Raw genomic sequence first — 12,851 nt, forward strand, 5'->3', positions numbered from 1 at the left:
CACCTCCAAATACCACCCACACCCAGAAGTATGGCTCAGGGATCAGCAGCTCTAGAATGAGCTAAACAGTTACGAGGAGGCAGATGCAAAAAGCCAAATGCACGTCTATACCTGGCCTTTAGATCCATTTCTGTAGCACACAAAGAAAGCAGGAAACCTTGACTGAATGTTTCCTTTTGTGTTTGATAACCATTTTATTTTTTAAAGATTGTATTCATTTTTATTTGATGTACTTGTCTACATGGGTGTAAGTGTTCCACGTGTGCTCAATACTTGTGAGGCCCCGATGAGGACATCGAATCTCCTGGAACTATAGTTATAGGCAGTTGTGAACAGCCTTGTGGGTTCTGGGAACTGAACCTAGGTCCTCCTCAAGAACAGCCAGTGCTCTTAACTGCTGAGCCATGTCCTCAGCCCTGGCCTTCATTTTTAATAAGCTTCATGAATCCACTGAGTCTGGAAGTTATTTCTTGGAACCACAGTGGGAAATGGCCACATTATTTCTTTCTCTTTGTTTCAGTTTTCAGAAAATGGTACCATTAATGTCCTTGATGGCTTTGATTAGAAATCTGGGGAATCTCAAATTGCTCTTCACACCAGTGTGCTATCCATTAATTAGTGGTGGTATGGTGCTCTTTAGAATATGTGATCATACTCTAAATTAAATTATTTATTCTCTACTAGAAAACATCCTGTTACTTAAGATGGCGTGGCTATTGGTAGATGGTGGGTCCAAAGCAACAATAAGAAACACCAGGCTTCTTTTTGGCTGGATGTGGGATTCTATAATCTCATTTAGACGATTTTGTTTTAGGTCTTAGAGCTATATTATCTCTCTGGTGAAATGCTTCTTCAACGTCTAGAACTGTGGCTTCTTAGGGCTGAGAGTTAGACCTCCAGGGAATGCTGGGAGAGAGGACATATCCTAAGTTTAGCTTTGACAGCTCCTTTAGGGCCTCAGTGGCACATGTCCTGAGGAATACCTCTGGAGTTAATCAGGTATCTTGTGCTTCTTCCCTAATGAAGAGTGTGCACTGCCTAGAGCTGTTTGGTCCATTAACCCCTTGCTATGTGGTAGCCAGTGGAACAACAGCAGCACCTGCGAGCTTGTTAGACATGAATAATCTCATCAGCATGTGCATGTGACTTGCACATAGCTGTAGTTTGAGAGCTACCAATTTAATTTATAGTGGTGGCTCACAATCCTGCCTGATTGATAGAATCACCAAGAGAACTAATATATCCGTATTTTGTCCACTACCAGCCAATTAAACCAGAATCTCCATAGATGGAGGATGGTGTCAGCATGTTCAAAAAAGTACTCCCCCCAACACACACACAGAAAAGGAGCCTAATATGTAGTTAGGCTAGTGGCTCAAGATATATTACTATTCCCCATGACCAGACATCAAGATTCTGATTTAGTTGGCTCAAAAAGGGTCTATTATCTATATATGTTGTATGTTTTATCTCTGCAATTAATACTTGGGAATCATTTGACAACACAAGGGTTTGGTCATTGTTACTGAGACCTGGCAGCCCTGCCAGAAGGAAAAGTGACTCTTGAACACCCATGTCTTCTCTGTTCCAAAGCCAGAGTTCTCTTCAGATCTTTAGAAAATACATCAGACTATTGGATACAGCTTAAAGCCTCATAAAGATATTAGCAGATACCAAGCACATGTATTTGGCTACTAGCTTCTAACTACACATCACTAAAAGTTATAGCTCTTGTATGACAGCAAAAACAGGCAAAAAGAATTTATCCCTGGATATCATAGGCCTGAGGATGCTTGATAAGCTGTATCCTTGTGTCTTTTTTAATTGAATTATTATTCTTCTTCAATTTAACCCATTGTGGTACCACCAGAGGGAAAGTTAAAGACATATTTGGGGAAGAGGAAACATTGTGGAAGACATGGTTACATCACTTTCATGGAGGACAGAATAAAGCAAGGCATAAACATTCATTCCAGAGGCAAAATCTTACAAGTTTATTTTATTTTAGGGATTTTGGAACTCTAGAGCTCTAGGTGAGATGATGGAGGAAGTGAAACATTTTGTCTGATGTTATCTCTCTCTCCTCTTTATGGTGTTGAGATGCCCCTGGGTCTTTAAGAACCCAGGCTGCTGTTGTCTTCCTGCCTGATTTACGATTCTAGCTTAGAAGGTGCCCCTAAGGTATATAACAGACTCTTCCATCCCTCACTGTTCCCTTCTTCCTCCACAGCTGGCGACATGGGACTCGGAGAAAGGCTTGAATGGCAGTCTGCAGGAGAGGCCCATGGGCAGCCGCCTCCAAGGACTGACTCTCAAAGTGGTGACTGTCTTGGTAGGATCATGGGGATGTCCTGGGAACTTCATGTTACAGTTCTCTGAGTCAGAGGCTACTTTCTGGTTAAGGTGGGGTTGAGGGGAAATGTTGAGGTCTCCCTGGTTAATACAGTGTTGAGGAGGGGGATATTAAGATCTCTCTGGTTATTGCAGGGCAGAGGAGAGGACTGTGAGGTCTCTCTGTGTAATGCAGGATTGAAGGGGGATGGTAACACTTCCTAATTAAGGCAGGGTTGAGGAGCAACTGAGTTCCCAGTAATCCTCTCATTCGAATAATAATGATGTGAGTAACCCAAGGGAGAATGAGATGAAAGAGTCTCCCCAGGGGCTTTTGGGATCTCCAGGGTATACTGTAGATCCCATGTCACTGCCCATCTCACTGCTGCTGGGCTCCTAACGGATTTTAGCAATGCTGCCTGGATCTTGACCTACTACTACTTTTTAGGAGAACAGTGTGGATATCCAGACTCCCCAGAATGATGCTTGGGTAGGGGGACATTCTCCAGTACTGCTAAGGACAAAAGTGATAATAAATGTGCAACGAATAAATGTTCATTAGTTATACTTTTTCAACATATTTTTCCTAGAATCATAGACTTTTACAATTGTGATATTCAGATTCCTTCTTAGTTTATTTATTTTTCCTTTTAGAAAAGCTTAAAATTTTCTCATTCTGGGGTATGCCAAATATAAGTCAACTCTTTCCTCCCTTCCAAGAAACTCACAAACCATTACCTGCAACATTTCTGCATTTTCTATGTGTATACCATGAATGAGCCTTACATCCTATTTTGTTTTGTTTTTTTTAAGTAAAGTGTTTTCATTAGATGCATTTCCTGGGGCTCTTTGCCCTTAGCACCTTCATGTTCAATTTCATACAAGAAAAAAATGATGGTGATAGATGGCTGAAATGTTCTCTAGATGGTCACCTACCTTCAGGACATATAGCATATAGTCTGTAGGTATGAATTCAGCATGGTCATGGACTCACAATCTAGGGATTTAATCCTTTGATTTATGGTGTAACTCTGGCTCGTCAAAGGGCATTTATTTTCTAGTAGAACCTGATAGATGAAATGTTGTCTTCTCTCCATCTAATATCACGTAGCTTATGGCCATGCATTATTCTATATAAAAACTGTTAGAATTCTATGTGGCTCCCCTAGAAAAATTGTCTATCCTAAGGGCAGAGTCCTATGTCAGTATGGATTCTATAGGAGGAAAAAAATACTCCATTTAATTGTGGGTTCTGGGTGTTAGGATCGAGGCTAGAAGATATACACGGGACAATTAGATCCACACTGCCCCATGCTGACCTGCTGGCCGCAGCATTGCTCCTGTGCACTGTACCTTAACAGTCCATTAAAGTGCTTTTAGAAAAGGGCAGGGGAGTTCAGCCTTTGGATAGGAACTAGGTAAATATCAACATTCCACTATTGTTGTTGCTGTGAATAACATTATGATCTACACTGGGGATAGAACCTAGAGCCTTATAGATGCTAAATATTTGCTTTAACACTAAGCTATGCCCCAAGCCCTAATACTAGCATTATAATGTTACAATTCATCAGATTGGTCTCTGTACCAATATCCTGGAAATAAATGTCAATTAACCTGTTGGGTTGAAGAACATTCATTCTATTTTCTGCAGGAAGAGCCTTTTGTGATGGTGGCTGAGAACATCCTTGGACAGCCCAAGCGTTACAAAGGGTTCTCCATAGATGTGCTGGATGCGCTGGCTAAAGCTCTGGGATTCAAATATGAGATCTACCAGGCCCCTGATGGCAGGTATGGCCACCAGCTCCACAACACCTCCTGGAACGGGATGATTGGGGAGCTCATTAGCAAGGTAAGTTTCAGGATCAGGGCCACAAAGAAAGGCATTTCAGTATTTCTCTAAGAGATACCTACATTTGGCTCATTACATAGTTCAGTCCTTGGGACCTTACTGGGCACCCTTTCCCTCTCCATCCTCCATACTGTGCCTGATTCTGTTCTTTTATTTTCTCAGACCATCACAACCCCGATGTTTTCCTTCTTATCCATTACTCATCGCTTTGGAGCATACCCACTCTAATAAACCTTCTCTGTGATTCACCCTTCAATAAAACACTTTCATAGTTGGATTGAACTGGGAAACTCCTTCAGCTCCTCAAGGAGTTCTCTTGGTGCTCACTCTTCAGTGTCTCACAGACTACAAGCGTAGTGTGTTCTCATACAGATTGGGGTGTGTAAAATGTGAGTGGACATGTTCATGTGTTGGCCATGTTGTGTCTTGAAGGTGTGGCATCCCCACATTTTTTTACATTTCACACTGTTACTCTTCCTCCTATCTGAAGACGACATCCTCACTGAAACTTACAGCATGGAGATGAGTCGTCATCTCACACTCTTATTCCTGTTTAATCATGGCCTCTAGGTCATTTGCCCACAATTGTCTACAGTGGTCACTCTCTCTAATATTGACCAACATTGGCAACTCCTGATCTTGCTGTGATTGGCGACTCCTGATCCACAGTGCCTTGTTTCATTCACCTCCAGTCATGCTTAGTGTGACCATTCCTCTGTATTTTATTAGCATATTGCTGGCCACCCTCTACGCTTCTTTCATGACCACAACCTGTTGTCCTTCTGGTTACTTTTTTTTTTGGGAGGTGGGTGGGGAGTTTTTCTTTTGAAACGCAGAATGCTGCTTTCTAAGCCTATGTAGGGAGACACTAGGCCCATTACTTGGCCATGTTTCTTTCTTTCTTTTTTTTCTTTCTATTATTATTTTGTTTTTGGTGAAAGAAACTTTATTGTAGTAGAATATGGGTACCATAAAAATTATCCAGCTTAAATCTTCGATTCAATGATGTTTAGTAATTGTATAGAGTTTGTATAAGTACTACTCTAGTCTATTGTCAGAGCACTTCCATTATCCCACTGTGGTCCCTCATACAGTTACAGTTCATGCCATCCTTACTCTTATGCCTTAGTTGTCTTGCTTCCTCTATAGCAGTGGTTCTTAAGCTTCCTGATGCTGCAACCCTTTAATATAGTTCCTCATATTGTGGTCACCCTAACCATAAAACTATTTTGTTGCTACTTCATAACTATGATTTTGCCATTGTTTTGAATCACAATGTAAATATCTGATATGAAGGATATCTGATATGTGACTCCTGTTGGGATTATTACCCACAGATTAAGAAACACTGCTCTATAGTGTTGCAGTGGGAAACATATATAAGTAGAGGAATATCATGTGTGTCCGTGGTGTGTGGCTCTTTCCACTTGGCATGCATTTGAGATGTATCTCTCTTACATGTTTCTGTACCCATTTGACACTGTAGCCTTCCCCACCTTGCATACCCTCTATGATCATCCACACAAACCCTTGTACACTTCTTTTAATATGATTTCCTGTGTCATTGATTTTTTTGTTTGAATAAAACAAAAATATTCAATTTTTATCATCTACCCTTGATGTGTATATCCAAGTTTCTACATGAAATTTAGAAGTCTATCCAGATTAATGTATGGATGTGTGTGTCTCTATCCTCAACTGTACCCCATTATTTCTCTGTTGGGTGCATCCTTCAGATAGGCTTCAAGGGCCTTCTTTTTGTCCTCACGATACCTAATAACTTGTTTCCTTCTCAAAATTATCCTTCTATATTTGAGAAATAAATTGAGACTTTTTGGGTACAAATTTTTACTTCCTCTAAAACACACACTTATAAGTATAGGACCTCCATTGTTAGTGAGGTAATATATCTCTCAGTTATAAGAATCCCCCTGGATCTGTATTTTAAGTTGATTTTAGTGTGCCCTTTCTGAATCTTACTTCATAAATGAGTTCCTCATCCATCCTATGCTATTAACCTCCCCTACTTTTTGATAGCTCTTTAAGTCTTTTTTGAACTTTACTCTCTCTCTCTCTCTCTCTCTCTGTGTGTGTGTGTGTGTGTGTGTGACTGTGTGTACTATGTGTATGTACTATTCATTCATGCAAACACCACTGAGTCCATATGAAGGCCAGAGGACAGCTTTCAGGAGTCAATTCTTTTCTTCTTTAATATGAGTACTTTCGAACAGGGTGTCAGGCACCTTTATCAGCTGAGCCATCTCAGGGGCCCTATTTCTTAGATCTTAAATACAGTGCAAACTCACACAACCTTAAAAGATATTTCTGGATCTTTTGTTCCTAAGAAGGAGGATAAGAACCAAACATGCATTGACATAGGTACCTGCAACATTTTCCCCGTGCTTCTCTAGGTTGTTAGAACTTAACATAGGACCTTGATGTATCTCTACCTTCAAGCTCACATAATAAACCTTATAAAAATTCTTTTATGTACATTTCCTCTATTGAGCTTATAGTTAAATTAGTCATTCTAAAACATACCTGTTTCTGTAGATTCCTCGAGGCAAGGTCAAGACGCTGACTGCATCTTTCATCATCTTTGCGTTCAAAGAGGTATCATAGGTTCTTCTATGTACTGAGCTAAACATGCAACTATTGACCTCCATCCAACAGTTCATTTTTTTTTTTTTCAATGCAGTTTATTCAGGAACATTGAACAATCCTCGGACCCCGGGGAAAGCCAGCCCACAGCTTAAATAGCCTCTGGATAGCCAACCCAGGCGTGCCACGGGGGCAATGCAGATAGGTCCACATACATGGAAGCAAGCCAGATCCTCGGCCTTAGCCAAACGTGGAGTTGTTCGTGACAGAGAGCACTCACCATTGGGAAGGAGGAAGGCGGAAACAAGCTCCATCTTTAAGGCATAGCATTCCGCAGCTCTCTACAGTTCCCCCTTTTTGTTTTAGACGCATCAGGCAAGAGTAGAGGTCTGATCTCTGATATTAGAAATAAATTGGGACTTTGTACAGATGTTCATTTAGGTGTCATCCACCCAAAGAGCATCAGACCCGTCCGATACCTTTTTCTCAGAGGCGGGACCTGGGGCATCAACCCGCATGCAATCAGACTTGCTCTTCTCTGGGTCCAAAGCGGCTGACCCTGAGTGCAGTGCTTAGCCTCGCATCCTGAGCGTATCATTTTAGCTTTTTATGGTATCCAACCATGCTTGGGGCCAACAGTTCATTTTAATGCAGTCTTGGAAGATAATTTTTAGATTAAAATATGGCATGTCAAGAGAGACTCTCCCAACATGGTTATACTATAAGAAGAATTAGCCAACATGTCTTTCGGTCTTGAGTTAAGAGTAATATAATAAATAAATATGTGACTCCTCTATTCTATTTTCATCATATTATTTTTACAATTATGATTATTATTCCTCTATTCTTTGAGGATATTACCTTAGCACAAAGTATATACATAAAACAAGAAAGGCAGCAAGATGCCTGAGAAAGTAAGAATACTTGCTGTTCAAATCTGAAGGCCCACGTTTGACTTCCAGAACCCATGTAAAGGTAGAAAGAGAGAACCAGTATCTGAAGCTGTCTCTGTCCTTCACACATAACTTATACTTCTCTGTCTCTCTCTCTTTCTCTATCTGTCTCTTTCTCTCTATCCCCAGATATATACATACAAAACTAGTAAATAAAATTTGTTTAAAAAAATCAATGAAGACTAATACATTTTTGAGATTGAGCATACTTGTACAGACATTTAACTTCTGAAGTATTTTAGAAGTAAAGCCAATTAATGTGGTATAATAAATGTTGAAGAATCTTGCTGGGGAAATAGTAGGTATCTTTGCCTTTGTCATTCAGGGAGGATGCAGATTAACTTTGAAAGAAGATTGTCCTTGGTAGGAAGTAGGTAGACAAATGACCCTGGGATTATAGTTCTATCTAGTGGTGAGTTTCAGTGTTATGAAATTTTGACTGAAACACAACCGGAAATAACAGGAGACAGTTTTCTAAGCGGAATGAAAAGAAAATGAGCAAGTGTAATTCACAGAAAGTGAAAATACTTTCCTGAATTTTTTTTGTCTTAAACAGTGGTTCTCCACCTTCCTAATGCTGTGACCCTTTAATATATTTTTTCATGTTGTGGTGACCCCAACTATTTCATTGCTAATTCATGAATGTAATTTTGCTAGTTATGAAAAATAATGTAAGTATCTGATTTTCTGGGTATCAGACATGCAATCCCCCAAAAGGGTCATGACCCACAGTTAAGAACTGCTGGTCTACGTGTTTCTAGGTCTAGGGAGGGACATGTGTAAGATGAAGAAGGTAATAGACAACATGGTGTTGGATTTTTCTTCTATTCCCTAGCCTCTAAGAGGATCTTTGAAATGGGCAGAAGGCAGACCTTGACCTCAGATGGAAATCAACAAGAGCTAAAAAGTTCACCTCTCATGAACTTTTTTGTCTTTCAGAGAGCAGACTTGGCCATCTCTGCTATCACCATCACACCGGAGAGGGAGAGTGTTGTGGACTTCAGCAAAAGATACATGGACTACTCCGTAGGCATCCTCATCAAAAAGCCCGAGGAGAAAATCAGCATCTTTTCCCTTTTTGCCCCCTTTGATTTTGCGGTGTGGGCCTGCATTGCTGCAGCCATCCCCGTGGTTGGTGTGCTCATATTCGTGTTGAACCGGATACAGGCTGTAAGGGCTCAGAGTGCTGCCCAGCCTCGACCCTCTGCTTCTGCCACACTGCACAGTGCCATCTGGATTGTCTATGGAGCCTTCGTCCAGCAAGGTACATTCCAGTTTTCTGCTGTTTGTATAGCCCTGGGGGCCAGAAATAAAGAAAGAAACAGGTCACTTTTTGGTAAAATTCTCAGGTGCATATCGCAAAAGTAATTTTAAATGTAATTTTGATTTGATCTCAGGACAGTGCCAGTAACAGGCTGCACTCAGTGTTTCTAAGCAATATCAGGTAGAAATTAAATAAAGCAGCAAAGAACTCAGCTTCCAATCCTGAGTCTCTGCTTTGGATAAAATTAACTTTGGATTTCAGTGCATTTTCTTCCCTGTCTCATGTTAGATTGATTGCTATGCACATGAGGTTGTCAAATGGAGCTCTGTGTAACAATCTGTAAGCAGTGCCCCAGTTACTGAAATATAAAGCCTCCTACCTTCAAGTGGCCTGATAGCACTTCTATTCAGTGGTGAGTTTCAGGATTGTGCAATTTTGCTGGAAATCACAAATTGCAAAGTTCTTCATGTGAATCTGCTTTGCCCTGTGTGCATCATGGCAAAAGCTTTTCAAGGTTATAGAAGGCGAATAGGGAGGGAGAAGCTTTCTTCAACTTCCACTAAGGGACCAAATAGAAATAATTGACCGCAGAGAGTAGCATCTTAGAGAAAGGTAGATGCAGTGATCTCTGCAAGTCCTGTGTATGTATCATCCAGTGATTGCTGAATATTAAGAACAGTGATATGGATGATCCTATTTCTCTGGGTTAAAAGAAAGCTGGGAGGCCTACAGGTAGAAAGAAATTATTTACAGAATTCCTAAGTGTACCCTCTGTGAATTTGAAATTGCCAAAGGTCTTATATTTGGCACCAGCCCTGAAAGTTCTTGCCACATTGAGACAAAATCTTCTAGCTGGAAGACTATAATCTTGGTGTTATGACAAATTTTTCATCACTAGACTACAACCCTAATTATTTTTTCCTTTTATCATTCTTTGGCCTTTCCCACTATTGGTGTTTTTAAGGACATTGCAGCTAATCCCTCTGCACTTTGCAGGTGGTGAGTCCTCTGCGAACTCTGTGGCCATGCGCATCGTGATGGGCAGCTGGTGGCTCTTCACCCTCATTGTATGTTCCTCCTATACAGCCAACCTTGCTGCTTTCCTCACAGTGTCCAGGATGGACAACCCCATAAGGTAAGTGTGCTCCTGCCTGCTCTCCATCAGCTCTGAAGGGCTTCCGCGAGGATGCGGTCTTGTTGAGGCTGCCTCATGGCATAGAGGGAGACACAAGACAGAGGCCGACTCAGACTTCAGCTCTGCAGGTGGATAAAGGGGATGTTTTACGTGAGAAGGACTCCAAACCTGTGTTTTATTTTAGTCATAATTGCATGAATGCATAAATTAAATTATATTTATCTGAACATTTAAACATTGATTATAAAATTAATAAACTGCAACACTAAAATTAACAAATTAAATTTCCTCAGACATTTTAAACTAGAAAGTAAACTCATTTAATCAAAATTTTATCAACACTCATTTAAAATTAATTAAAAACACAAGTCTAATATATTTTCAGATCTTCAAAAATCTTTAAATTATTTTTAAACATGTTAATTGGGCTCTGGAAGTGGCACAGTTAGCAAAGATGGCAAATTCCAAGGATGATGACCTAAATTCAATCCATGGCACCTATATGTGGAAGGAAAGATCCAGATCTCTCAAGTTGTCTTCTGACCTCCCCATGCATGGCAAGGTAAATGTGGACACACACCCATACACACACACACACATACACACACACACACACACACACACACACACACACACAAGCATGCCAATTATTTGTTTTTCCTTATGTTTATAAAATTATAAGTTTTATCAAGAGAAAATTCTTTATTTAATTAAAATATAATTTCAGGTATGATTTTCTGCACTTTTGAAAAATGTTAAAATTATACAATGAAAGAATGAATTCAGTGTCATGGAGTTACATCTGAAAATTGATTGATTATGCTCAGATTCTCAAATGCAGTACAAATTACAGAATGAAAGAAAAGGTACAAAATAAATCTGTATTAGACCTGGAGGTGCTGAGGTGAGAGCAGGCCTGGGTCCTTTCTGAACTCAGCAGGGTAGCATGGTGGTTCCAAGATGGCCTCTCACCTGGACTCTGCTGTGGGGTTCCTGCTTTCCTAACTGTTTCAGTCCACTATATTCATCACCAACTTATTGGTTCTTTCTATCTATCTCATCTATCGAGTGTTCTATTCCAACCTATTTCTTTTGCTACAAACTGCCTATTTTAAGAGTTCAAATTCCTTGATGGGGATTCAAGATTCAGCTTGATGCTATCTGGTTTCATTATGGAATTGACATTTTTACTGAGATAATTTAGATTTATATGCAGCTGTAAGAAATAACACAGAGAGGACTCCTATGCTCAGCCTAGTTTTCCCCAATGCGTCATTTAGCAAAACTGTAGTATTTTATCACAATCGGGTAATGATACTGATACAACTGACTGGTTTTGTTTAGATTATCCATTACACATGCTATATCAGTAGAGTGATACGATTTGACTGTGGCTGTTCACTCAGCCTGATTTCTCATATATTCTTCCACGATTTGGTGTGGTCATAGTTCATTGCATCTTGCTGATGAATGCACTCCATGTCGTACAGTTTGTTTAATCATCCACCCGTTGGAGGACATCTGGGCTGCTTCCATTTCTAGGCAATTATGAATAAAGCTACTATGAGTATTTCTGTAGGTTCTTGTGTGAGCATAAGGTTTCTTTTACACATGAGCATTACATAAGAGAGCGATTGCCAGGTTGTATGGCAATTGAATGGTGAATTTTATAAGAAACTGTTGGTGTTTGGTGCTGTTTCTACTTTTTATTTTTTCGTTCTAATATGTCTCATTGTGGGTTAAATTTGCACTTTCCTACTGAACAACAGTGAATATTTTAATATGCTTATTTACTTATGCATCCTTGTCAATAATTATCTGCATTTGTTTTTTTTCCCTTTTCTAGTTGGACAGTTTGAATGCTGTCATTGATTTTTGAGGGTGTCTTGGGTGTTTTCTGCTTACATATTTTTACATATTTTATTAAATGTACTACTTCATCTGACACGTGATTTGCCAGAATTTTATTGCACTCTGTAGCTTGCCTGTTGAGCGTCTTAGCTGGACTGCAGAGCAAATGTTTCAATTTTGATGAGGCCTAATTTAAAACACGTGCATTTCTGAGTCAGTCATGCTTTTGGCATCACGTTTGGGCATGGCCTAAGACTTTGAAGATTTTCTCCTTCATAAAACTTTTATAGCTTATGTTTATTCTATTGTTCCATAACCAACTTTACATTGTTTTCTATATTTGGATCAAAGTTTGGGTTAAAGTAGCTTGTTTGTTTGTTTGTTTACCCAAGGATACCGTAGAGAGAAGTTTATTTATGCCACCAGGCAGGAGATCTGCCCCTGCCCTTGAGGGGCAGTAACTTTAAAAGCAGTATACCAAAGATGCTGTGGGGAAAGGTGAGAAAAACACTGCAAGTAGTATGAAGGTGGGGGTACTGGGTTAGATGCAGCGGTCCGCAAGGCTGTCCTACCTGAAGAGGTGATTGCATTGGACAGACACCAGCCACCAGGCCAGAGGCAAAACAGGAAGCTGTGCTGTCAGGTGCGTTAATGAAGACTTGGCGGCTTTGTATCTTCACATTTTAAAAATAAAATCACTTACTACTACGAGACATGGGCTCAGCAGCTAAGCAACAGATTGGGAATAACAGGCTTTTATTATTATTTTATTTTTTATTTTTTTATTTGAACTACATGACTGTGTTTCCTTTTGTGAAAAGAAAAAATTTGAAATAAACAGTTTTAACATTTATTTGGGAAAGA

General features: G+C 39.9%; 1 protein-coding gene across 2 annotated transcripts in view; it reads left to right on the top strand.

The window, feature by feature from the left end:
* The window catches only part of Grid1 (glutamate ionotropic receptor delta type subunit 1), a 734,712-nt gene that overhangs the window by 599,695 nt on the left and 122,166 nt on the right, over positions 1–12,851 (top strand). For both annotated transcript variants that reach the window (XM_060390904.1, XM_060390905.1), the window contains exons 9-12: positions 2,231–2,332; positions 3,986–4,183; positions 8,677–9,001; positions 9,998–10,136. In XM_060390904.1, coding sequence (XP_060246887.1) covers positions 2,231–2,332; positions 3,986–4,183; positions 8,677–9,001; positions 9,998–10,136 — 764 coding nt within the window. The remainder of the gene's footprint in view (positions 1–2,230; positions 2,333–3,985; positions 4,184–8,676; positions 9,002–9,997; positions 10,137–12,851) is intronic.

This window comes from Meriones unguiculatus, chromosome 9 (genome assembly GCF_030254825.1).
Source record: "Meriones unguiculatus strain TT.TT164.6M chromosome 9, Bangor_MerUng_6.1, whole genome shotgun sequence".
Lineage (NCBI taxonomy): Eukaryota > Metazoa > Chordata > Mammalia > Rodentia > Muridae > Meriones > Meriones unguiculatus.